Source organism: Dermacentor silvarum, chromosome 8 (assembly GCF_013339745.2).
Source record: "Dermacentor silvarum isolate Dsil-2018 chromosome 8, BIME_Dsil_1.4, whole genome shotgun sequence".
Taxonomy (NCBI): domain Eukaryota; kingdom Metazoa; phylum Arthropoda; class Arachnida; order Ixodida; family Ixodidae; genus Dermacentor; species Dermacentor silvarum.
Genome location: NC_051161.1, coordinates 32,405,871 through 32,433,382, shown reverse-complemented (window position 1 = coordinate 32,433,382; position 27,512 = coordinate 32,405,871). Strand labels below are relative to the sequence as shown.

The 27,512-nt window shown below is 47.2% G+C and overlaps 2 protein-coding genes across 7 annotated transcripts in view; one reads left to right on the top strand and one right to left on the bottom strand.

Moving 5' to 3' along the window:
- LOC119460977 (serrate RNA effector molecule homolog) overlaps positions 1-27,512 on the top strand; it is a 110,990-nt gene that overhangs the window by 26,204 nt on the left and 57,274 nt on the right. For 4 of the 6 annotated variants that reach the window (XM_049672701.1, XM_037722144.2, XM_049672699.1 and 1 more), the window contains exon 2: positions 26,120-26,247. In XM_049672701.1, coding sequence (XP_049528658.1) covers positions 26,120-26,247 — 128 coding nt within the window. Of the gene's footprint in view, positions 1-2,931; positions 3,032-25,583; positions 25,648-26,119; positions 26,248-27,512 lie in introns of those variants that run through there. The other 2 variants (XM_037722140.2, XM_037722142.2) reach the window with 2 other exon arrangements.
- On the bottom strand, positions 20,583-25,149 carry LOC119460979 (phospholipase A and acyltransferase 3). Its single transcript, XM_037722146.2, has 2 exons — positions 24,385-25,149; positions 20,583-23,658 (listed from the first exon to the last, which is right to left on the bottom strand). The coding sequence occupies exons 1-2, from the start codon at positions 24,814-24,816 to the stop codon at positions 23,482-23,484; spliced, it is 609 nt and encodes a 202-aa protein (XP_037578074.1). The 5' UTR covers positions 24,817-25,149; the 3' UTR covers positions 20,583-23,481.

Here is a 27,512-nt window from a genome sequence, read left to right as displayed (position 1 = left end):
TTTTTTTTTTTTTTTGCCTGGGGCCACCCTGTCTGTTGCGCTCTGTTTTTCCTGTCGCCTGCCCATTTTTTCTTCTTCGAGAACGCGTACGATAACAAATAGGGTAAACTCGACGGAAAGTTGGAAAGGCTGCTGAAGATGAACGTCCCTCAAGATTGTGAAAACTGCTCCGTCCCTTTCTGGCTTCGCGATTCAATAAGGAAGCCACGCGGCAAAGCCTCTGGGCGTGTTTTGCGCAGCATGTCCGCACTACGAGGCGCAAAAATTGAGCTGTCACACTCAGACTGCTCCTTCGTTGCGAAACTGTGGTTTAGGGTCATCGGTCAAGGTCAGCGTGATACGATTCGGAAAACTGTCACTCTTTCTCAAAAAAAAAAATTAAATAAATAAACTTTCTAGCTTTCTTTCTTTTTTTTTTCCCCTCCTTCTTTAAACACGCGAGCTTGTGTCCGTCTTCGTGAGAAACAGAATCAACATCCTCTCGTGGGCCCCGAAGAGAGTCTTTCGGAGCTTGCGACACGTCTTTGGAAAAGATTTGCGGGTTCCATTGCTCGATTTGTCACAGAAGTAAGCTCTCAACAAATCTACGCTGAAAGCAACAACGACGAAATGCTTATTACAAAAAAAAAAAAAAAACTGAAAATCTCGAGCAGGGCGAGTGAGAACATGCTGCGGAGATGAATTCGGCGTTGCGCTGACAGCGAGAATCGACTTGAATCCGTGGCCTGAAACAACGATAAGAAAATGACGCAATGATAGTTGGTATATTGGTTCTTTCCACGTCACCAAATTGAGCGTAGCTCTCAACGCGGTTGTTAATATTGTACAATTCTTATTAGGTCGTATACATTCATTATAGCCTTTTTTGTTACGCTAATGTTGAATCAATTCTTTGTAGCTCGAAATTAAATTTTGTCTAGTACGAACGTCCTCTAACTTGACCCGAGTTTTCCTGCTACCACAATACCTGGACTGACGCGCGAGAAACCCCGGGGATTAATCCTAATAATAAAGAACAATAGGATGGGTGAGGGCATCGGCGCACGGGCAGCTCAGGGCAGGATTCGAGCAAACGCCGTCTCATGCACAGCAAAGGAGCATTGTTGCTAGACACCGCAGTTACACCGTAGATTCTAGCGTGACAAGATGCCACCGTTATCTACGTGGAAGATGGCACACGATATAGAGATCCGTAGCGTATAGCGTTGAATGCGACTGTTTCAGACCGCTGGAAGATTACTACTCCTTTCTACAACACAGACCGAAAATAATAAACTTTAATTCCAGTTACGAAAGAGTCTCTAACGCGGCGTTCAACCCTATCCTTCGGGATCGTCGCTGCTTTCCGCCTGCTGGCCTCAAAAGTGTAGGTATACGTATAGCCGGCAGCAAAATAAACAAACAGAACGGTTGTGAGGTATAGGGTTTTCGCGTCTGACTCTAACCAAACTACCGAAGCCCTCTACCTTTTCCAGTCTGGGCTTCGCGTAGGCGCAACCTTCGAGCCTCAAAAGAAAGAGAAAGCGAGAAACCACGTACGGGAGAGGCGCAAGAGCTCAGAAAAAAAAAAATGTAAGAAGAAGAAGAAGAAGTGTTATAGCTGTGGCGTGAAGCTGGTGGCGTTGGAAGTAGATGAAAGAAAAACACGCCAGCGGAACGGGCCTCCGTCCAGAAACGAGTTCTCCTCCCGTGTGCGTCTTGGTGGTCGTCGTCGTTGGCTGCTGCTGCTATTGCTGCTGCTGTTGGTCGCTTTCCTCCTGCAACCGTGGCGGCCGGTCTGGTGCTCTTGGCCTTGAAACGCGGCTTCTTGTGCCTTGCTTTGCGTCGGCTTGAGTCGCTTCTCTTCTTCTGTCGCCATGAATTTTTTATTATTATTTTTTTTTTTTCAAGAGCGTCGTAAGGGCGGCGCGCTTTCTCGCGCGCCGCTTTTGTAGCACACGGGCAAGGCGGCAAGGCGTATACGTAAGTGCTCGCGGATAGGACTAGCCGACTCTGCCGCAACCGTCACGGGCGCCCGAGAGGTGTTCCCCCGTTCGAAATTCCTTTCTCCTGGAACGCCAGCGGTGACGGCGACGCTGACGTCAGCTGCCCGGAGCCGAAGATATATATCCGCATGGATGCGCGACTTTGCTTTATGAGCGTGCACAGGGAAGACACGGCTGGTTTGCCAGCTGGCGACTCGAAGCACCGGCGCAGATGTTTCACCTTGAGGTTGGAGCTTGCTAAGACGGCGGCGCGTACTTTACGTAAACGTGGCAGGAGCCGATAGCACAATGATTGTGATGAATACCTAAATCAATGGCAGGCGTTTTTTTTTTTTTTTTTTTTTCGCGTCTCTCGTTGTGTCGCATGGTTCGTATCCTGTGTCACGGGTTCGCGAAACTTATCTCTGTCTGTCTTTCGTGCAGCTTCACGTGGGCATCGGTCGTTTCTAAAAAAAAAATTTCTCGGATTCTCGCCGTTGATTCGTTCACACGGCGCTGCAATTGCGGACAGCTCGCTGTAGTTTTCTTCGTTCGAGCACCTATACAGTCCAGTAGCAGCTACAATCCAATTTTGCACCAAGCGGGAGTTCTCGTGAGCGCGTTACATTGAACACGATACTTGCCAAGTGTTGTTATGATATCACGAAAGGACACCGTCTGCCATTTAAGTAAACAAGTAAAACATCATTCTGTGATATATTAGAAACCTAAAACTCGTTTATAATGCTTCACCGATGCTATAGAAACGTTCTATCTGCTCAGTGACAAGGAACGAGTAAAGATTGTTTTATGATCTCTTGGTCTTTATGGAAACGGCTGGAATTTTCCATTTGCACAACTGTTCATTCCGGGAGCAGATGTTGTGCTCCGAGAAAAAGATTCTCAAGACCTGCTAGCACCTTTCTATCTTTTTTTTTTTTCTTTCTGCTTCGAAACCTATCATTTTAATGTGTTCACGAAGTAGGCACTGTCATTTTATTTATGCCGCTTCATACTCTGTGGCTGAAGCTGTCTCCATGGTGACGACCGGTAGCAGACGACGCCGAGTAAGCAGCGTTTAAATTTGTACCGCTTTAAGCTTGCGTATTTACTTTTGTTTTGAAACGATAATATAACGATGATTCAATTTTTGTTGTAGACTGCGCAGCGCATTCCACACTCGTGGCAATCTGACGTGACGTCTGTAGCACAGCTATTCTCTCCTGGGTGCATTAAACGTATATGCTATCCTCGATATGCCCTCCAGCAAGCTGTCGTTAGTCGGCAGTATGCAGGGCTTAAACCTAACTGTTATGCTTCTAGCAGCAAGCCTTGTTATGCTATTCTTCGTTACTCCTATTATTGTATCGCAGACAGCATTAAGCATAGCGAAAGGAGTCGTTGATCATGTATCTAAAACGTCTACATAGAACAGACACACGTATTCTCGAGGCTTCGGGAGTATTTCGCTAAGTCCTCTCCGCACATAAGCAGTGACATGGTATCCGATTATGAACATCCTCTCGTGCATGACCGGCAAGTATGACCGTCTAAAGAAGCATGCACGTGACTAAACGCAATGTGCAACGGGGATATAGTGCGCCTCCTAAACAAATCGTTCTTCACACGAGGGTAGCGAGGTGGATTTGCTGGTCATTCATATATGTAGAATCTCCGAAAGCTATAAGCCTTCGAGGTTTCATCATTATTGCGATATCAATTATATGGACACTCCAGGGGCATTTCTGCCGTCGCCGTGATGTTCCGTATAAAGTCCAAGGGCGATAGCGTCGTCGCCGCGCGCCGTATGCTGCATGTGCGAGTGAAAGCGTGCGAGGGTGAGCCGGCGATGGTGGTTAAATCTCGCGCGCGCAAGGGAGGAAAGCAGGGGGGACGCGCGCTGTGTCTTCCGTCGCGCGCAAGAACAACAAGCCGTGGGGAGGGAGGGGGCGGGGTGGTTCTACTTCGGCGTTGAAGCGAGAGGCAGCACGAAGGTCAACTCGCTCGATGCTGCTGCCGCGTGCTTCCTCATCCCAGCCTTTTGACAGCGAGTTTCCGCGGTCATCGGGTGAGATGTGTTCATGTTTTCTGGTGCGCGCTTGACACCATGCTTGTTAATTTAGTTAGTAAGCGAATGTTTACAAGTTCATACTGCCGATAAAACTACTATCATTTCTTCGTATAGCCGTCTACTGATTTGCTATCGCAATCGATGCATCGCCTTTCGGGCGAAACTTTTTCTTGGACTCAAGATCACGCGTCTGCAAGTGACGTTCCATGCAAGTAATCCTGCCGAAATAACGTTTACTTGAACGTTAAGTGTCCCCCATTCGTACGGTGCATTCGCGCAATACCCAGAAATAAATGTCGCAAAGCAGGAAGTCGCGGACGCCAAATAATGTCGAACCCGCGGCGCCCTTCCAGACGACACGGCTATTCCGCTCAGCGGCCGACTCGTCTGTAATCTCCAAGCCGCGAGCCTCTTATATGAGCGACAGTGCCGTCGTGAACTTTTCGCGCACCACCGTGTGTCTCCCTTGCAAGAACGAGGAAGCAGCCCCGAAAACAAAACCCCACAGCTTCGACACACGACTACGCAGCTGCATCGCTCACGCCACGCTCCTCGTCATTGCCGCCGTTGGATGTTGCCTCCGCGCAGATGTTTTCTCTTTTTGCTCTCCTTCTTCGCTTGTCGTTTATCGTTTTACTTATTGCGGCGATGGTTTTCGCACGCGCATGAGAAAGCAGCCGAGGCTTTCGTCGGCGCGCGTGGCGCCTTCCTAGCACGCTGCTCGACGAGCAGCAGGTGTCGACCCGTATCGCTCTCGGTGCTCTTTTCTCTCTCTCTCTCTCTCTTTCTTTTTTTTTTTCTCTTCCGTTTTTCTTTCTTTATATTTGTCGAGCTCCGCGTCGTCGCTTGCTGGCTCGCTTGCCGGCAGCTCACGTCGCGATGTCCCCAGCTCAGCGAGCGACGGAGACGCAAAAGCTAAACACGCAATTGGCGACGACGGGTGCGCTTTCATGAGACGGCGAGACGGGCCAGGCTGAGAATGCAGACGCCTTCCTGCATGCAGACGGCGACTGCGTGCGTGTGTGGCTCCGCCGCAGCCTTGGCTTGTTCTGTGGCTTGGCTGCGATATCGTCGAGCGTGGCGTCGTGCGTCGCGTATTTCGGATATTTAAGACTGCTGAGAAGTTAGTTGATATTGATACCGGTGTCATATATACGTATACACTTCTGATCGCGATCGGGGCCGATCCGGATTGAGCCTGATTCGGATCGAGTGTTTCTTGCTGGATCCGTATCTAGAAAATCGCGATCCGTGAATCGCGATCAGGCCTCTTGATCGTCATCGCAGGCTGACAACGCTAAAGAAAGGTGAAGACAGCTAAAAACATAAATAAAAATAATAATAAAAACGTAAGAACGTTTTTATCAGCAATAGTAAGCTATAACATCGAATCATTGTCCAAATTTAACCATATTTTGCAAATGTTAATTTGTAGCCGAGGCATTATGCAGAGAGGTATAGGTCGTATGATGAGTATAGGACATTTTCAGGCATAGGATAAAATCATCTGACGCAGGATAAGGGCAGTTGAAGATCGCAGGCGTTCAGCGTGTAGTAGTCATAAAATAGGCTGCTGTTGATGATAATGTTTTTTATTTTATTTTTGTATTATTTTTTACAAGTACAAGTTTATTTTGACAACAAATGTGTACTTGTTAAGGGAACTGATGTAAATGCAGACAAGTGCCTGGCAAAGTGTCAGAACCTTTCCCTCCAGTTGACACAACACTCAGCGCGGCAAAAAAGAATTTAAAAAAAGGTGAGAGAGAGAAATCAAGGAAGGCATAGATCATACTGTGTGGTACAGCGATGCAAGTGATATAAATGGTATCAACACATGCAGTGTGTATGAAAACATATATTCAAAGAAACACGAGATAGTAACAATCAATACAGCTGCTCCCACATTGAGAAGCGCGTATTCAAATATATTGCAAGTCCTAAGAAAAAAAGAAAAAAAAAAGGAAAACTTCACTTCCCATTAGCAGCAACAGCTCATACAATTGTGCTGTCTTCTTTTCGCTCTTTCGACAAGCGCTGTGGATGATAGATAAATAAATAAATAAATAAATAAATAAATAAATAAATAAATAAATAAATAAATAAATAAATAAATAAATAAATAAATAAATAAATAAATAAATAAATAAATGGCGATGCAGAAGAGTAAACAAAGGGATAGGAGGGGGACACTGAGACCGATGCACCACAAGGAATGCAACGGATGTGCCTTTGCTGCCAACAAACGTTCTTCGCTCCCCGCTATACGTTGTGGCTTCGCTAAGGTGGCGCCAAGGAGGTTTAAGCCTTCTTGGGCGGCGCTCAACTTTGGAGTACTAAAGTCATCCAATAACGACACGTATAAACGTCACCTCGTCTAGAATAAGTCGTTCGCGTTTATTCGCGGCTTGGAATCGGTGTCGACGGCGTGCGGATTGTACCGTTCCGCCTGTAGTAGCTGCGAATTCCAGCGGGTGTTTGGCCGACGCCTCCCCGAATCACACAAGCGATTGAACTCGAGGAAACAACGCCACGGCGAACCGAACGCTTTATACGAGCACGTGAAAGTTGCCGGAAGCGAAATGTTTACTTCTTTATTCAGCAGCAGTGACGTTATACTCAACACGCAACTATAGCGACGCCGTTATGGAACTTTCGAAATGTGCAATCGTCAAACTCCATTCATCCCCCCGCGGTGCAGCCAATTTTCGTGATGTGGAGATGCGCATTTTAGATTGAGGTTCTCTTCAAATAGAAAAAAAAAGACTAAACGTCAACAAAACAGCAGCTATCTGAAAGAAATCACGCTCTGCTAGATCGTGCTCTTTCGCTTCTCTTCGGCCGACGGCTTGCGCAAGACCCAGCGCCCGGACCCTCACGTCAGCGCCGCGCGCCGTTGGAAACGCTGGCTTGGCGCGCTCACGCTGCCTATAAGCAGGTTAGACTGCAGCTGCGGCTCGCCTGCAGTCTTGGCTCGTAAAGTATTTCCGAGTTGGCTCGCCGGAGGCGAGTGAACGAGCCCCGCTAGCGACGAGAGCCTCCTCTGCTGCCGATGCCCGAGCGTCGTCGAGCTTCGTTCGGGACACCGCGCGCGCCCCCCCAAAATAAGCCCCTCGCTCGCAGACTGGGTCGCCGGGCCACGCGAGGACGGTGCCGAATCTGCGTGCCACAACACAACCGACCTGACCTGTCACGCCCACACACTACGCAGAGGATACAGTAATTCCAAGAAGCAAACCGCTGTAGCTCCTTCAGTCATATACATGTGTGAAACATTCTTAATTTTATGCCAGAGTACTTGAGACTCCACTGAAAGCAAGTCAGGGTGGTAGAATGACTCTTTGTGCATTTCATGATGAGTCATCATAATTACAAAGTAATTAAATATTTGAATTTTGTAAAGTCAGTCATACTACGTTTCTTCAAAAGAAGAAGGAGAAGAAGGATTGAATCACCCGCTCGAATTACATGCACAAGTTTTTTGTAACAAGTTATTACATGCACAAGCATTTCAAAAAAGCAAGAAAAAAAGAAAATCGAGGTTGCAACGAACATTTCGCACGTCAAGCGTTACCTAAAACACGGTAGTGCCTTCGCCAAAGCGGTACTCTGTAACGATACATATCGCTTAGAAGTCAAATGGAAGTAATTTAGGTTAGCCGAATGTCGAATTTACCCTAAGCTTGATTGATGTTTGTGCTCTATTACTTTCTATACTGCCCAGAAATGGCAAAAATAGGTCGCGTCCACAAATGTGGACGTCCTGACTGAAGGGGGTAGACTATGGGCACGCGACATACATAATGTTACTTGGCTTCAGTAAAAAAAAAGTATGCATCGTTGGGAAAATCACAGCGCGACTATCACAGACGACTATGACTTTCTACGCTATGAATTAGTGTTACTGCTGCTGCACACGGAGTCGCAAGAGTGATTCCCGGCACATGCGCCCGCATCCAGATGAAGGCGAAATGCGAGAACGCGCCTGTCTGTTGACATGTGTTTCCGTGGCAGTTAAATAACACCACCTAGTCAAAATTAGTTTGCAAAACCCAAAGCGGCATCTTTCTGTAGATCACGTGTGCATACCTCTGGGACGTAAAAAGTCGTCATTCAAATTACGGGAGACCGGCTCCGCCCTGCAGTTCGATTTGTGATCGGTCGACGCCTGAATGGTCAGCTGCAGTGGTCGCGAGCGACAGGTAGCGCCTTTATCTCGTGATTGGCCGCTGAATGAGAAAATCGGTGGCGGCGCCTTATATGTATGCCATACCGTAAGCCTTTATCGATGGTCCGGTAATAGGGCAGCGGCCGATCACGAACCATTTTCGCACGCGATAGAGGGTCCGAATTACTATAGGTTTTTATAAAAGTACGGCATAGCGTTTCGTAAACAAACAGGCGCCGGCCAATCCTTATAACAGACACAGAACCGGTCAACGGCAAAGAGTTCAAGTGAACGGAAAGTTCAGCGAATCCGGCTTCATGCGTGATTTTCGTTCGTTTCGTTATTGACCTGCCAGTTTTGCTAAAAATCGTGGCTGCTATAGCAAGCTGTAGCCTGAACCGCTCTATATATAGCGTACAAAGTAAGTACGCATTCATTAACTTATTCTTTTTTGTCCGTAGGAACTGTTTGCCATTGGCCAACAGCTTTCGCTAATATCTCCAATTTCACGTTTGGCGGGGCTTGCTCTTACGAACAGTTCTAGAGTAATAACATTTCGCATAAGAAGATGCCAATCAAACGTGATGTCGCACATACTATATTCTTAACAAAGGTGGCCTATGAAAGCCGACACCACTTATAGACGAAAAACTTTGCGAATACAGCCACAATGCTTTCATTTCATAAACACTGTTTGTCATTGGCCAAGCACCTGCACATGTTAAAGTTCACGATCAATTGACAGCTGCTCTTAAAATAGTTGTAACCTGAGAATGTTGTGAATACAGACCCGGAGCTAAATTCACAGCGCTTTTAATTCGTAACAAGATAAATAAATAAATAAATAAATAAATAAATAAATAAATAAATAAATAAATAAATAAATAAATAAATAAATAAATAAATAAATAAATAAATAAATAAATAAATAAATAAATAAATAAATAAATAAATCGTGCTTATTTAACGTGCCCAGGAACAACCCTAAAGTCTAAATGCTGGCTTACGATAAAATAAATACAAGTACAAGAGAGAAACACGTGAAATGCGAGTAGAAACGACAGTTATGAAAAGGAACAGTTTACAGGATTGGGGGAAAAATAATAGTAGTAATAATAACACGTCGATCGAGTGATGGAGTTCTTTTAAGAGCAACTCGCGAAAAGCGACAAGTACAGCTTAACTATACAGTAAGAGTAACCGGCCACGGAAAAACTTTCCCACTCCTCACTGAAATACATACGCTAAACACTGACTGTCACGCTGCTGCTTGTAAACAAGTTCTGCAGCAGTACGCAAACTGTGTTCAAGTTACGCGGAACATGATATGCGCCTTCTCTACAAATCTCTTGATGGCCCATAGTGGAAAGAACAAAAAAAAAAAGTGCTCGTGCAGGCATGAGCGGATTCCATTCATGTTCTTATATCGCCGGTTTTTCCAAGAGGCCTATAAGTACCTTCGTGTATAGGAGGCATTGGTAAACCTTCTTCGTATATACGCATAAGCGTCGCAGCGGCCATTTTTCTTCGCGGAGTTACTGTCATCTTTACGGCTGACACCTCTTAAACACCGAAATGTACGTCGCTCCCAGCTTTCGCTTGAATTGCGCCATTTCGATTAATGGCTCCTCGCCTCGGCTTCCAGCAGCTGTGAGAAGCACGCGCTTACCATGCAGTACATGCACAGCCTAACGCATTGCGTCCTTCTAGTTTATCTAATGGCGGTATTGAAAAGAAAATAATAATAATAACGCAATGCCTATAAATGCCAAAGGCAGTAAAAGACCACATATAAAGCGAAGAGGAAGAAGAGGAAAGAGAAGAGGAAAAAAATTAAGAAATTCAGCCGCCTATATATATATATATATATATATATATATATATATATATATATATATATATATATATATATATATATATATATATATATATATATGTCCTATAATGTTCAGACAGCTTTGCTTGCGACTACAATCGGAGTAGCGAACTGGACGTGCCAATACCGATGGTGGGGGTAAAGGCGCCCTTATTTAATATTCAAATACTGGCCTTCAGGCCCAAGTTGATCTCGCAACTCCTACATGAGGGATCCAGGTCAGAGTACATGATCGATATAGGAGATGAGTGGAATAAAATGGTGACCGTGAACCCAAGCGCGGAGACCATCCACGGTCACTTATAGGTGATATCGTGATTTTTTTTTTTTTTACAGACTTTACAAACTTTACAAAAATAACCCGCGCATTGCGTGCGGTATTCTACACCGTCTCCTTAGCTGTGGGTGGGGCCACTGAATAGTCAGGTTAGCAGAATTTGCGAGAATAAAGGGAGTTTTGTTAAAAGCAACGCAGCACTCTCAACATACGACTGGGATTCCATTTTTTTTTTTTTTTTAGTCGGTGCCTATGCACTGGCACAATGAGAACCTCTGTTGTAATGCGAAGCGAAGCCCTATAGGAATGCGAAGTGCCTGTCCTACAACTATGCGAGGGTCTTTCGTAATGAAGGAGAGGCATATCGGTCTGTACTCAAAGACAGAACTGACCTTCAACCACAATGGCATTTTTCGTTTTATTTTAATTTTATTTTTTTTAGGAACACAGATGAATCCCTACATAGTTTAAATATAGGGTACGGGAGATATTCAAATGATTCTCGCGTTTCTTTTTTGTTTTCCCTGCTCTCTCTCTCTCTCGCTCTCGTCTTGCTTTCTATCTTCCCTTCCTCTTTCGCTTCATATAGTCTAAGCTCCAGAAGAATAAACGCGCATTCATATTTCCCCGCGGTGCTTTGCATTTTCGCAAGGAAACTCGCAGGCCCGTGCACGTCTCACAGCCACAGCGCGATTGGCAAATGAAATCTCGCAAGAACGAACCGCTCCTGTGCCCCCGAAGTAGCTCCCTATCCTTTTTTTTTTTTTTTTTTCTAGCGTCGTTTCTTACTTGTTGTCCTTGAAAGACAGCGTTTCCTCGCGCGAGGAACGAGGCAATTACATTACGTTCGTTTATCCTTCTCGCGCGGCATCGCGTTAAGGAAGAAAAAATATATATATAAGAAGGGAAGTGGGTGAGGGATGTCGAGATAGAGACACGAACAGAGACACTCCTTGGCAGCGCTGCCAGCACATCAAACCTGACTGCAGCAACCGTGCTTCAACTTGGACAGCGCTGTCGGAGGCGACGGCGTGTTTTCAACCCGTAGCGAGCAGCTGCATGCGCTGAGACTTAACAAAACCAGCTGTCACTGGTCGGGAACACGTGTATCTATAGAATGGGTAGGCGCTCTGTACGAAAGGAGCAGATGTATCTGTTGTTTCTTTTATAGCTTATGGATAGTAATCCTGCATGCTCTGCCCGATTATTTCTGGCCTTCTAATTCCTCCCTTTCAGTTTGTGCATTCACTTGTTTGTTTGTTTCTTTTTCCCTTACCAAATGTTATATTGTTTATTACTCTTGTTTGGTCAATGCTCTCGAGCAATACGCCTATATGTTTGCAGTACAGACGTTGCACGTCGCTTCATGGGTCGTTGCAAAAGTTTTGTGGCTGCGGCAAGGCGTAGTTTTTCTGTTATTTGTCACGCATAAGAGCCTGGAGAAAGGTGCGTAAGCACAGAGGTGACCTGAAGGCCTATTTGAAGAGATAATAATTACACCGTTATCGTCGTATCGAACGTCTTTCAGATAATTGTTGAATTTACTTCTTACTGGCTGTTCTCTCGGTGGAGGTTCCTAAAGCATCCACACTTTGTGGAAAACGAATAAATTTGTTTATAGTTAAGTAAAACAGTCTTCATCAGCTGTCGATGCCTGTAAATCGGGCAGACAACTCCTGTCTTCAATGGGAGAATGTTAGTTGCACTTCACACGAGATGTGTGGCTCGCGTGAGCGTTATTTAAGATAGTAACTTTTGAATAGTGTTTAGCGATTGTCTGTTATTTATGATAGTAACACTGGAATATAGTGTTAGTGATTGTGTGTAACAGACTAATAAGCCGCTATTCTAAATGAAGGTATACATTTTATAACATTCTGCCAACTTTCCGCCTTTTGGTTCATGCTTTTGTTCATAGATTTTTTTTTTTTTTCGTCAACGTGCAGCGTGCTCCCGCGTGTCATCGCTCGGCCTCTGACGAGAAACTTTTGCGTCGTGCTCTACATGTATCTCCACCATATGTCGACGCCAGAAACGACGACTGCAGACGGCACGCACGTTAACCGCGTTGCCGCGAAAGAGCGTGATCGACGCAAGCTGGCGCACGGAGGCAAACGCCACAGCCGCCTGCCGCGTATACAGCATATACAGGGGAACCCATTCTGCAAAAAAGAAACCTCGTATTACTGCAGGGCCGATTCCGTTTGGATTCGCAGCCTCTGCCGCAGGCGAGAGGAATTGGAAGGAGGAAAGCGAGACTTCATTCCAGGTTGGCGCTGAGCCGTGCTCCCTCAAGGGCTGCAGAAGATAGCGCCAACCTTTCCCTTTCCCAACGAACCACTTAGTAGTAGTAGTAGGTTTTACGCTATATTGTAGCTTCACCCGGCGGTGCATGGGCGCGGTATGAGAGCTTTGAGGAGCTGCGCGCGAGTGAGCGGTGCTCGAGACGCAGTTGCGCAATCGTCACTGCATGCAGCAGCGCGCCTCGTCGAGTGAGCTTTTTCTGTGCAGTCAGCAGGGAACGTGCATGCGAGGCAGGCCCAGTGGCGCGAGCCTCGTTTGGCAGCGTTCCCAAAAACATCAGGCGAGTCTGTCGCGGCGCGCGATCGAGAGTTGACTGCCGCGGCCTACCCTGCAAGCGGGCAGCTCGGCTGAGGTCTCCCCCCGAATCGTCGCAGCTGGGACGGCGGTCGTGCCTGCGCGGACGTCGCTTCGCTCTGTAAGCGCGACGACGAGCATTGCGTCACACCCCGGAGCGTCCGTTCCCCGGGGAATCACCGGGCTCCCCGATCGATGCATGGCCGTCCGTCGGACGTTAACCGCGTCGTGCGAAGCTGCGCGCGGGGAAGGCGTCGAGGCTCTCCAGTGCGGCCGCCTTTTCGAGCGGCTGCTGCCTCGCGCCTGTTCGCGCCGTTGCTGTGATAGCTGCCGCTACAAGACCGGTCCGCAGCGTTGCGGTCATAGAAGTTTGCGGCGGAGCTATGTTCCAGGCGCCTTCGTAGGGCACAGTAAAAGCTTTTGCACCCTTAAGGGTGATAAGAGGGAATTTGTCGTGTTTGCACTGTCCATTGCACCTATTTGACACCCATTATAACCTCGTAACGCGTGCGAGAACATCACTATGCTGTGAGCGTGCGCGCTGAGAGGCGAGAAGTTGCAGCACGAGCTATAAATAGCACTCGCGAAGACCAAAGGTTTAGAGCGAATACAGAGTGTGCCGGATCGTACGTCAGTTTTTCTGGGTCACGGCTACGTGTTTCATTTCACAAAATTCGTTCGATGCGATCGAGAGTATTGGAGAACGCAGGTACACTTTGTGATGTCGATCGCAGTTCGTTAACCGCTCCAGAGGGAGGAAAAAAAATATAGCTGGTTGGACGCAAAATACGTGCGTTCGAGGGATCCCGGTGTTGCGCTAATCGATGTGCATTTTTGCGTTTTGCCTGCGGTAGCGTGATGAGTGGTTCATTCGGATGCGTTATGATTGCAAGCTATTTTCCTTGCCTGTGCTGCTCGTCCCCGTCAATATATTTGGGATAAATACAAAACGAAATGCATTCCTGGCTCAGCTTAAACGAGCCATAACGAGATAACCTGCTAACAAGTGCCCTCGTACACCCTCTAGAAAAGTGCAAAAGCAAAAAGGGCATACTTGAAAGCGAAAGCGCATTGTGGGACAGAATAAGAGAATAGCGAATGAACGCTTACGAAACGGACAGATGGCGCCTCGATCAGTTCATAAACTATAACTGAAATGTCGCTGTTGTGTGCTCGGATGCTGTACACGTCACTTGGAGAGGAGGTCTCGAAATGGCGAGGTCCATAGTTTTGATATGCTGCGTAGCATGTCTTGGAGGCGAAGTCAGCTCCGCACGTGCGCGCGGTGCGTATGTCGTGCGGGCCACGGTTCGTAATAGCCCCACGAGCCACATACACGACACGCCCAACAAACGAACACGCAGAAGCACAGATAGAAGGAAAGAAAGGCAAGGGCAAAAAAAAAAGAAAAAAAAAAGGCGGCAAGCGGCTTCGACAGAAACGAGCGGTCGGGCGGGCTTCGTGCGAGGATGGAAAAAACAAACAGAGGAGGCAGGCGCGCAGTGCGGCCAGGGCTACCACTAAAAAGGCGCGCTGTTTGACGACGGCAGCGTTTTTTTTTTTTTTTTTTTTTTTCCCCAAGGTCGGCGAGCGTCGGGCGGGAGAGCCAGCCTGAACTTCCCGCCAGCGCTCGCTCGCTCGCCGGCTGCTGCTGCATGCGGCGGGCGCGCACGGCAGCAGCCGACGTCGTCCCAGTCCTAGCTGTGCCGCCGCCCAGCGCAGCTCGGCCTTGGTCCGATGCGCTCGGCTTCGAAAGCCGCTGTACCAACGAGGCGCCCGTCGTTCGGGAGGCACACAATTTGGTATTCATGGGAAGAAGCAGGCTCGTTCTTTTTTTTTTTTTTACCTCCGCCGGCCCCCCTCGTCCGTACGCACACTTCGACTCTTTGGCGCGCGTGTCCTCCTTTCGAGATGTATGTATAGCCACAGCCCTCAGTGCTTTATGTATCTCTCACTGGAAGCCGTGTCTCTTCGGGAGGGTCCATTTACGCAGCCTTTGTTGTGCCACCACTGCATTACACATTTGCACCATCCATCCGTCCGCCCGTCGCATGGAAGTCCGTTCGTCCATATCAATCAATCAATCAATCAATCAATCAATCAATTCGTTATTGCGCTAGGTAAAAAACCGAAGCTCGTACAAAAATATCGGGACCAAGAGCCTGTCCGTCAAGCATCTGGTCCACTATACAAGAAGGGTCACTGCAGATCAGGCACAGGTCCATTAAAAATTTGCATTTCTAAGAAAGCAATAGATATTCGTTTAACGACAGACAATAAATCAAGAGATTCAACAATGATCGTGAAGAAATGATAAAATTTGATTCTAGAGATGAAAACGTTTGCAAGCAAGCTCAAAGTTCGTGGTAAATTTTATTTCGATGGGCACAGAATTACAGGCTTATGCACTCCGGACACATTACAACTGGGAATATTTACGTTACCATCAGCTGCTTGTCGAGTGTGCAGACGTGGGAATGTAAATATGTCGCTTGGAAATGGAAAGCTGGTGTAAAGTATCTCGTGTATTACGCTTTGTACAGGGCTCACCTACGTTACTAAGGGGCCTTCACTTCTACAAGATGGTAAAGTGATATAGAACTCATCGCAACTGCCCACAGAGGGGAATCCAGGGCGGTATCAAGAGAATGGGTGATGGTGGGAGCTTCTTACGCCAGAGAGAGAGAGAGAGAGACAGCGAACGTGTCATTGGCAAATGCGGCCAGCCTATGTCAAACAACACTTATTAACGACAAACTTCATGAATTCGGCCCCTCTTCTTTTTCTACGCTTTGCTTCGTAATAATGTGGCGTCATTTTGAAGCACGACATGGTGTCAACCGATTGGCAGCGCGAGTAGACGTGTCTATAGTGCCTATAGATGAAATTCAATATGTTTCACTATAATGTGTTCCATTTGCAATATGGGCACCAACAGAAGGAATGCGCAGTCGAGGACGGCAGAAAACTAGGTGGAGTGATGAAGTTGAGAAATTTTCAGGCGCAAGTTGGAATCAGCTAGCGCAAGACAGGTAATTGGAGATCACAGGGAGAGGCCTTCGTCCTGCAGTGGACATAAATATAGGCTGATGATGATGATGACGACGAATGTGTTCCTGCGCTGCGTTCCCGCCGCGTCAAAAAGTCGTCCGCTAATTGTCGAACTCATCCTCGAACGACAGGGCACGGCTCGTAGACTCCATGCCCTCCAAGAGTGACACTATTGTGACGCGAAGCAAAGGCGTGAGCATAAAAATTTAACTGTTTTAATGTGTCATTCACTGAATGAGAGGCTTGTGATTCACGTGCAGAAAACGTTTTTAATTAACAATTCGTCTCAGCTAGCGTTTTGCAAGATGTATCGCATTTTCATTCGACGTAGATCCTCCCGCCTTCACGCTGAGTTCCCTCCCTCTCTCCCTCGTTTTCTCTTTCTATTCTCCCTTTCCCTTGCGCCCTTAGTGTAGGGTATAACATCTGTGTTTACATCTCCGTGTTGACTTGTATTGTTGTTCAATCTTATTGTACATTTGCCTTTTGTATTTATGCATCTTTTCATTTTGTATGCTACCCCCCCCCCCCCCCCCCCCCTGCTTGGGCCCTTACTGGAGCCTGCAGTATGTTATAAATAAAAATAAATAAACAAAATACCGGACGCTCGTCTGGTTGTCCTATCTGCCTTTGCTCTGCTCGCTTTTCTCTCTCACACACACTCAGCACAGCGGAGTGGAGCCATAAACCAAGGAAGGTTTAGTCGGTGACGTATAACGACGAGTGAGACGAAGCGAGAATCTGGTGAGGTTCGAGAGCTTCGCGACAGTTACGAACAGCGTAGACGTTTACAGACACTTGCCGTGTAGATCGCAACATCTGTTATGCACGCTTGATGCGGGCTCTGTCAGATAGACTCTTGATATTTAAGCGGAGGCACTCGGATACAGCACTATTCCTTCCGAGTCTGTTTACTTTCTTCTCTAAAAGATCCCTATACCCCACCACGTTACTGTTTTTCTTGTGCCTTTTCTTGTGCGTGTAAACCTTCTCTAACCTTCTCTAACCAGTAGCCTGGTGTTCGTGGTGGTCTGATGTGCGCGTCTGTCTCTGAAGGGCGATTGTCTGTTAAGAGTCGCCTTTGTTATGATCGGCCTACAGGACAACAGGCTCGGCTTATAGCGAGGCTACCAGACTGCTTCCTGAAACCGGCCTGCCTGATGAGTTTCCTCTGCGCGAACAAATTAACTGCCTTTCAGACGTGAGACAGCCCCAACGCTTCCGTTCCCAGTGGTGGCGAGTCCGAATACCCTGACGAGACTAACCAGGGGGACCCTATTAAAGGCCGGTAATGTCCACTGTTAAACGAGAGACTTTGGATAAACTCTGGCAAAGAGACCCCAGAAATGAAATTATAAATATATTGTAGATGTAGATCGTTGGATTTTGTGGCACATACCACTCTAAGGAATTGGCCAAGATATATTTCCAGCCTTTACTTATTCAAAAAAAAAAGTTTTGTTGTAAATATATCATCGCCTTCGTCTACTCCCCAATGCGGTGAAGGTTGCCTCGTCCAGTCGAGGTTGCATCAGCCTGGCGCGATATAGGTCTCGTATCTCTGAGCCATGTAGTCTGACAACTCTCCCTCTGCGCCTAGTGCGGAGTCCTTCTTTCGGCTCGACTAAGCTTTCTTATCTCTGCGGTCAAGAGAAAGCAGTGGTCACTCAGTACGATAACAGGCGCAGAGCTCGTACCCGGGGCTCGAGGCTTCGCTCCTCCTCCCAGAGAACTGGTGAACGTATTCCCTTGGCTAGCCTTTCCCCTGTCTCCCAGTTAAGAAACGCTCTCCTGGTTTAATTTAATTTCCTCCCAATAATGCCGCACGACAGCTGTGGAAATTTACAAAAAAAGAAAACGGATAGAATTAGAAAACATTTAGTACTGTACAGGAAGCAAAGTAACTATTGAATATATATATATATATATATATATATATATATATATATATATAGACAGAGAGAGAGAGAGAGAAGAAAAAGAAATGGTAGGTTGGGGGTAATTAATGTAATCGAACTTTCGAAGTAAAGGGAAAATAACAGATTGAACTAATCATCGAACTAAGCATTTAGCGAAGGAGCTGACTTGAAGCAAACATAAATTGTCTGATCACGAGAGAGAGGGAATTTATTCAACAAACAGCAGAGAGGTAGACCTGAGGTAAATGTCATATTGCCCGGTACTCCGCTGAGAGAGAAGACTGAAAAAAAAAAAAAAAAAAAGGTTCAGCAGAGCAGCATCTTTATACGACAGTGTACAAGAGAGGAGGCTCCCGGAGAAAGAAACTCGGGAACGGAAAAAGTTTAGCCCACATTTCACAGAAATGCGCTTCTAAAATATTTTATTATTATTATTTTTATGTTAGGAAGAAATGATCAATCGTCTCACCACAAAGTGGGAACGGAACACGCGATAGAGTGCGCAAGGCCAGCTGCGACACAGCTCGGACAAAGAGCCGTTTGTAAATAAAGCTGGTCTCTCTTTCTTCCTTGAAAAACAACAGGGCCCGCATTCACAAAAAGCTCTTACGCTGGTTCGTAAGAGAAGATCTCCACTAATCCTAATGCTGGACATACTGTTAGCGAAGGTGGCAACCCCATGGCAAAAAAAGCACTTGCGAACGATAAGCTTCGTGAATTCGGCCCCGGATAGTTCTGTACCAAGGGAACGATATATACGTGTCGATAGTCAGATAATCTTTCTGCCACCTTTGTTTCCATCCCTTCGCAGTGTTTCATAATTTGCGCTTTTCGTACAAATGCAGTTTCTTTTTATAACTTCTTGGCGTCACTGCAGCCTTGAAAACCATGGATAGAACGTGTGGTGAGGAGGGTTTGCCAGGTTCGGACACAAGAACACAGACTGACCACGTAGAAGGCTATACGGCGTTAAAGATAAGGAACTAGAAAGAGAGGGGGGAAGGACCCATAAATTAAATGCATCGATTGAATACATTGTACGAAAAAGTGCAAATAAACTGCATATTCTAAACGGAGATATTAACTTTAACAATGACGCCGTCAGGTTTCAAGAACGTAGTCATCATGGAAGCAGCGTGACCGACGGCTCTCCATTAATTTGTTTTAGAGTGCACCTACAGCTCGGCACCCAACTGTTTTAAGATTGTTCGGCTACTATGGAAATGTTTTCCCCCCTACCGAGGCCAGTATAGGTGACGTCCACCTTCCAGAAACGCTGGGATTAAAAACAGATAAAAGCATTAACCAGTCAGCAGTCGAGATAAGCAAGGGACGTCTAGAGTAAAGATACTGATTGGACCGGGTCCGTTACATGCATAGGTAGCCGGTACAAGGTAGATATAGAGGTTTTAAGGACGAGAGAAAAAAAATTAAAGGCAAGACGCTAAACTGATAAGCATGTATAGATTACCTGACTAGCTCAACCAGGCTAGGTGACTATTCGTCCCCGCCCCGTTTCGAAGGGGATGCCAATAAATCATGATCATTGTCATCTCTTTCTAAGTTTCCAAGCAATGATACCTTTCTAAACTTACGAAGGTAAAAGGCATCTGCGCACATGCATAATCATTGATAATTGTGGCATTTGTAAAGTTGCTGAAGATGGCCACTTCTGCAAAGCTACGAAGCCGTTTGAAGTCAAAAGGACGGTACTTGAAGCTCCCGTAGACACTAGACCCATAGCTACTCTAGTGATTTTTGTAGGAAACTCCCCTTAACTTAACCCATTTCCCCGTGTAGGGTAGCAAACCGGACGTGCTACTTTTTCGACTTGCACGGAGCTGCTGCCTTCAGTATTTAACCAAGGTATTCGTAACATACGAGTCCGTAATAAGAACCTACTAGAAAAGCAAGTAGACACGTCTCTCAGGGGTATTCAGGTACGAGGCGGCTATAGACAACGTGTATCGTACATAATATATATGCAAGGATTAATGTGAGTGCGTTACATTAAAAACTTTCACTGCGACACACACACACACACACACACACACACACACACACACACACATATATATATATATATATATATATATATATATATATATATATATATATATATATATATATATTGCCGCGGGTATGTGCCAGTGGGGACGAGGTTGAAGTAGCGCGGGCTTTTAGGTTAAGCGTGGAGACGAAGAAGACGTTGTTGGTTTTCTTGACGACTGATAAGGTGTCTTTGTTGGTGCTGCTCCGCGTCCTCGTCGATCCCACGTCGTTACAATATATAGGGCCGACGACGACTCACCGATCCGCACAAAGCGACTATACGCTGATCAAAGGCCACGGCGCAAAAGTCACATGATTCACGCCTTGTCTCTTGCGAGTGCCACCGAAAAAGAGTTGCGGTTATAAACCTCGAGAAATTCCACTCGCCTCGCTAAACTAAAAATTAAAAAACAAAAAAGTACAAGAAAAACAAAAACACTGCACGCTCCGAAGGCGCATTTCTGAACTGTCGAAGGGCAATCCAGAACAAAGGGTGCATGTCTTCGGCACACCCAGTGGGTCAAAGAACTCTTCCCGCTGCAGCAGCTGCTTCGTCGAGAGGCGAAGTGTGCGCGCAGGATTTTGCATATAAGAACAACCAACACGTTTCTGGTAACGCTCCTTTATTGTTTCTTTCATTCGCATTTTTCTTTTTCCCGCCGAAACAATGTAATAACTCAAAGCTCGCGTTCTATGTACAAAAACACAGGGGGATGAAGCGGTGGTGCGTGGAACATTATGACGATGACGGTAATGATCACATTGCGCGCAGTGAATATGTACATGCCGAAGAGGGGTGTGTGAAAAGAATGGACAGGTTGTTCTCGCAGCCCGTGCTGGTGTCACGGATGAGAGCACAGGAACAAAACAGAAGAAAAAAAAAACGGAATTCGTTATAGCGAAATTGCCGAAGCCTTGTCTCCTACAGTTTTGGTTTTTGCATCTCGCCACGACAGCAGTCACGCGAGCTGCGGCGCAGTTGTTATTGGGCAGAAAACGTGGTCCTCAGAAAGCAAAGCTCTTTATATAGCTCTACCAGTTGCTAAACCTGCCACAGATCCCGTGATTAAAAAATAAAATGAAACTCCCATCAACCAATTTGTCTGCCAAATTTGGAAAACATAACTTATAGAACGGATAGCTGGAATGCCAAGTCGTCAAGGTTTGATTAACATCAAATACTGGCATAGTTTCTTGACTGCTAAGTATAGGGCTGCTATAGCTTCTTCGAAGCGGTCACAATAGGAGGTTGGATCCTGTGGAACTGTTTTGCAACTGGTATAACATCAAAACAAGCTCTGCTCAGAAAGAGCATCACAAGACACGCGTGTTGAACACGCGCTTGAAAACAGCATCGCGCCCTACCTATCGACTTTCCCCTGTCTATAACACATCTATCATAACAAGCAGCTGAGCGATACATGGCATTAAAAAAAAAAGAAAAAAAAAACATCCTGGTTAAGGTCTGAAGTTGCAACACCATACCCCGCGCTACACAAACCTTGAACTCGACTCTTCAGTCGGGAATCACAACAGTCGCACTTATCACGCGCACCTCGTACACGCAAAATGTGCATACATTTATTTTTTTATCACTCGACACCACAGGCTTTTTGCAAAAGCCCACTTCGTAGCAAACTTCGACATATTCCATAGGGCGCTGAATCTGCTCGACGCTGGCCGAGCAAACGCGTGCTGCCTAAACCTCTTGGGCCTCGTCTCAAGAAAGGACCGCGCGCGCGCGCGCGCGCGCAAATTAATAAAACCGGTAGGGAGGGGGGGGGGGGGAGGAGAAAATAAATAAAACAATCACAGGTGGCTGGACCACAACTGTCAGAAGGTCTTGAAAAATATTGCTATCCTAACCTCAGCGCACTTTTCACTTTGAACTCTTTCACTTATACTTCGCTTTCGGAGATCGCGTGGCACATTGGCACAAAAATATGGGAGCGAAGTTGTGTTCTGGCAGCACAAAATATCATCGCGCGGTATCACGTGATCTTCTTTAAATGCCGGCTCTTCCGTGGAAGCTACAGTAAAACGACGGGATTTCTTCTCTCTCCAAAAGTTTCTCTGGCGACGCCTTCGTACGCAAGCGACGCAGTAGGCAGTGGCCGTCCGCTATGATATGCCAGCTCATTCATTAAGTGTGCGCATTACATTTGTTTACTGGATAAGCCTTCTCTGCTTTCACGACTCGTAAAGCCTAAGATTGCAGCTGATCCTCCTAAAGAAACAAAACAGACATGCAACGAGCAAGAAGATACAAGCTCCGCGAGCTCATTTAAATCTTTTTTTTAAAGTTAGCTTTGAGTTAAGAGGCTAATGTGACAAGGCCACCTGTACGAACTACTTACAAACACTGCGAGAAACAGTACATGATTGTGACACTATGTACAAGCACTAACAAGCATGATATATTTACAGTGATGGAACGGCGTCACGAATGCCACCGAATGACGCGCATGAACATGAGAAATGGAAATGCCTATGGCAGAAACTAAATCGAGGCAGTTGGCAACAATGCACTTTCTTCCTTGAGCAAGAGCACTCGCGGAGTCGAATTTTTTTTTTTTTCACCGGGTTTTCTATCCATGCTCAACACATATTGAGACATACATATATAATAATTGTGTAAGAAAAAAAAAGTTTTCCTAGTATTAAAAGTAAGACCAAAAAAAAAAAAAAAACTTGTCACAGTCTTGTAAAACAACGCACGGTGACCATGTATTTTGGTACCGTAAAATGGTGGAAACTTCATGCTTTGCACAAAGGAAGTAATGACTAGGAAGACAACAACTCTCTTCAAGTCTTTCTTGGTCTCGTCCTAACCTCGCACATCTAGTTTCTGCCTCTGGCAGTGTCAAGCGGAATAACTTACGAGCGGAATTGAAACAGCTGCCGAAACTTCTTAAAGCCTATGTATATGAAACTTTGTGCAAAGTCTGAAGGTCCGGACTACACTTCAAGCGAGAACGCCAGCGTAATTTGGCCGGGGCAGTAAACGTGACCTAAAAAAAAAAAAAAGTACAAAGTTTACTTTTCCAAAAAGGAACGGTAGAAAAAATATTGTAAAAAAAAAAATGTCACACTTGTTCGTTCAACTTCGCGTACCCTGCATCACAAATCTGACTGCCAACAACCGTCGCCAACAGGGCGACACATACAAGATAGGTGGTCGTTTGCCGTTCTCGACAATACATACATACTCCTCGCTTATGCCTTCGTGGGAAGGCATCCGCGTCCACAGACCATCGGTGGCGGAAAACAAACACCCCGCTGAGATCGTACCGGGACGCGGCATCTCTCTCTCTCTACGCGAAGACCCTTCGTCCAACAACGGTTCTTCGAGGTATACTAACAACCCGGCTTGACTTTGTACACACAGTCTCTACGCGTCGTCCACACCGCGCAGGCGAGTAATAACCGTCCGTACGCGGCGCGCAGTTTGAAGAAGCGAAGCAGCCAAGTCCTCGCGTACGCTGCTTCGATGTCACAGCCAGCTTTAGGCGACGCTCGTCGGGGCGTTCTTCTGCGGCGTCCTCGGCGAGCTTGGCGCTATCCTGGCGATGGCCGCCGTGGTGGGCGTTCCGAAGACGGCCTGCAGTCCCGCCAGGAAGGTCGTGTGCCCCACTTGGAGGTTCTTCGCCAAAGGCTTCATCACGCTCAGCGTCACGGTGGCCTGCGCGTCAGGGAAGGAGGAGAAGAGGGCGGCGAGGTTAGCGAACGGTCTCGCCTCGCGGCCTGCGCTTGTCCCCCTTATTCAGCCGCGGGGCTTGAAAGGTAGGGGACGGCGCTGCACACACACACTCAGTCGTTCCTAACCCTGCTGTGACCCGAATGTCGCTACAGCGGCGGGGTTTAAGTGACTATTCTGTAAATTGCTCCAAACTCTCGGAATGCATGCTCCGGCTTTCTTTGCACGGCACACTAAAATGCGAAATGCTACAGGCTCACTTGCTTCATGTGCTGCACGATTTTTCGATTTGGTTGGTCATGCCTAAAATGCGGTCATTACAGTATCGCTTCCAGTACAGTAGGCACATGCGTTCTGATCAAAAGCCAGCTTTACAGGAGTTTTGCCAAGCAGCGCACGGTCGCACTGCAACACAGTCCGGGCCACGACCTGGTCTGGGCGAACCTTTCGCTTGCACGGAATCGTTCGTTGAAAGTGGCAGAGAATGCGTTTTAGCATACACGATCGCGCGTAATTTATTAGCGGTCCGTGCACATTTTGCATACGGCCTCGTGTCGAAATCGCTTTGCCGCAGCGGCGGGGCCGTTGCGGAGAAGCAAAACGAGTTTAGCCCGGTGACCGAGGGGACGCAGGAAGCGGGACGGCGGAGGGCGAAAACGCGGTCAGCCCTCGACGACGACGCGCGCACGGCAACAGCAGAGGTGGCCTCACCTGGTCGCTCCATCCGATGCCGAACTTCCACTGCGTTGCGTAGTACTCCCCGTTCCGGGTGAGGAAGTTGAACTCCACTTCCCGGTCGAGCATGGCGTAGGCCCGCTCCAGCGTTTCGGCCGCCGTCGAAGGCACCAGGCAGCGCTCCTTGGCGCGCACTTCCTTGTTGTTGACGCGCACCCCGCTATAGCCGGCAACGTCGGTCAGCTTGCTCAGGTGCACGTACGCAAAGTCCGTGGGGATGTCCTCTTCGTTGCGGCCCACCACGTGCACGACCTCACCGTTGCCGACGTAGAGCGCCCAGTGAGCGTACAGTGTACGGTCGATCTCGATCAGATCGCCCGGCTTGGGGCGCAGGTCGCTAGCGGGCACGAAGGAGCCCAATCCGTACCGCACCACCACGTCTGGGCTGTGCTGCTGTTGCTGGGGCATGGCGACTCGTCGCGAGGATGCTGTAGCACGCTGCTGATCACTAGTATCCAGTGCACTGCTGTGTCAGGCAATGCGCCTCTCAGCGATCGCGTCGTGTTGTCCTTTGCCTTGTTATGGAAACACAGCTGACTGGGGACGCCTATGTTGTCTCCCCTCGGGGTTAGCGTTTTCCAGAGTACGGGGAAAGCCCTGCAAAATCAGTACGCGCTCTCTCGATGCTGACTCTCCAACGGTTCACTCGCAGCTGCCGAGCGCCAGGCAGGAGCGCAACTCTTTATCGAGGTGTGGGGAGAGAGATGCAGCGACGGAGGGAAGAGATAGCGGGAGGGAGCGCGCGCTGCAAGCCGAGCGCAGGAGCAGAGAGATGCATTGCATTTGCGGCGGTGTTGCTGGCGAACTGCTGATATTTTGCTTTTCCCGCAGCGCTCGTGACACGCCTTCCTGCCAGGCTGCCAGGAGTGGCAACGCTAGCGCCGCTTCGCGACCGCACTACGAACCTATCAACTTCGACGTCAGCTCCACGTCATTTTAGCCTCCGAGATTAGAAATCAACAGCAGCGTAAAGTGCAATCTCGAAGGCTCTGACTTGACACAACGTCAACTTTAACGCCAATAAATGTTACTAGCAACGCACAAAAATCAAAATGCTTGCAGTTTGACTTCAATATTAAACTGTCATATTGTTTTCGTAAAGTATTGTTTTATAGGTGGTAAATTTATAATTGTATTTTTGCTGGCTACGCCTGGCTACGTGTACGTCGTCATTAAGCCCGTCCAGTAGCCATTTCAAAACTCTTGTTGCGCGCCTCCTCGCCGGGCATTTGTGGTGAGGTTCGTGCCTTATTTTAACTATTTTACTTTTAGTGGGACAGCGTGTGCGTTGTTTTAGTGTTTAGAATTAACTTGACATGTGTATCTATCCTGAAATGCATAGATCAGGTCGTAGCTTTGTGGCACCTGTGCTATGCCTGTGCGGCACATTGTGTCCGCGACCAAGCCATAGCGGAAAAAAAAATGGCTCCGGCGAAAGACTTGCGGACGAGTCCGAAACGAACACCGTTCCACTTCTTACGATTGTGCTTATAGCGTACATTTTAAATTTAGGTAGTTTAGTCGAAAAGCCGAGCTTCCCTTCTGCTCTTTCAATTTGAAATTTGAGAGACTTTAACTCATAGGCGCATGTAGATGTGTATGTGTGTTTCACGAATGGGCCACTAGTTCCGTTCCATGTTGCGACGCCAGCATCCTCTCGAGGCAGCTGTGTACTCAGAACGGCAGTGTAACTTTTCATCTCCTATCCCAGAACATGGGAGACAGCGACGACGAGTACGACAGGCGGCGTGGGAGGGACAAGTTCCGAAGGGAACGGAGTGACTACCAGGAACGGGGCCGCGATGATCGCAGCCGTGGACGGGACGATTGGCCAGAACGGTAAGCTTGGGCGTTGTCTCCTGAATTTTTCTGTATTTTTAAACGCGTGCATGAAATCTATGCGTGGTATTCAAAAAATCTCGAGGCTTGTCCACCACACTAGCGATTTTCAGCTCGGCCGTACACCTTTACGGTAGACTTGAAGCTAAACATTTCGACAGAATTACCTGTCTGGTTGGGAAAATTGATTAAGACTTAGAGATTGACTCCAACCAAATAAGGAAATTTACTAGCCCGACGTAGACGAGATCTGCGAGTGTAGACAAGATCTGCCGCCTTCTCGAGCTATGCCTATCAAATACCTACTTCACCTTCCGAGGCAGCTACTACAAGCAGGTGAAAGGAACTCCCATGGGGGCCTCAGTTTCCGTCACCATGGCTAACCTAACTATGGAAAATATCGAAGACAGAGCTCTGAGTACTTTTTCCCCGAAGCCAAAAGTTTTCCTCAGGTACATGGATGATTGCAAGTTTTCCTCAGGTACATGGATGATTGCTTCTGTATCGTGAAGGAGTCGCAAGTCGAAAACCTGCAGAGCCATTTAAATTCCATAGACCCGGATATACAGTTCACGTCGGAGCGCGAACAAAACGGATCGTTACCATTACTAGATGTACAAGTAGTTACACGAACCAACGGCAATCTAAAATTCTCAGTCTACCGAAAACCAACCCACACAGGCCGCTACCTACACTTCGCATCCAACCATCCGGCAAACCACAAGGCATCGGTCGTAAATTCTTTATTGAATAGAGTCGAAACTCATTGCACATTGGAATCAGATCAAAAGAAAGAAAGGGGAACGGTTCTCAACGAACTCAAAAGGAACGGCTATACAACGGAATTCATTCGAAAAACAACCTGACAGCAAAAAAGAAAAAACAAACTACGAGACCTTCAACCGTTAACTCCCCCTCGACCACAGAAACGAGTGTCCATCCCATACGTCAAAGGTACCAGCAAAGCTCTCAGCCGAATATTGAAAAAAGAAGGCCTCAAAGTCGCGCATAAACCGATGAACACTTTGAATATCCTCATTCCTAAACCAAAAGACCGTCCACCAAAAGAAAAAGCTCAAGGCGTCGTCTACAAAATCAGCTGTGCCGACTGTCCGGCGTCATACATCGGGGAAACCAAAAATCTAAAAGAAAGAATCAGACAACATGAAAACGACGTCGGAACATTCAACCGAATACGCAGCGCCGTCGCCGAACATTTCGAAGACGCCGACCACAAGATTTCTTTCCAAGAAACCGAAATCCTT

Excerpts from the sequence above, each read along its gene's own strand:
- LOC119460979 (XM_037722146.2), bottom strand. The coding sequence starts at position 24,816 with ATGCCCCAGCAACAGCAGCACAGCCCAGACGTGGTGGTGCGGTACGGA. Across the intron at positions 23,659-24,384 it reads GCATCGGATGGAGCGACCAG|GCCACCGTGACGCTGAGCGT; the intron begins GTGAGGCCACCT and ends CCTGACGCGCAG.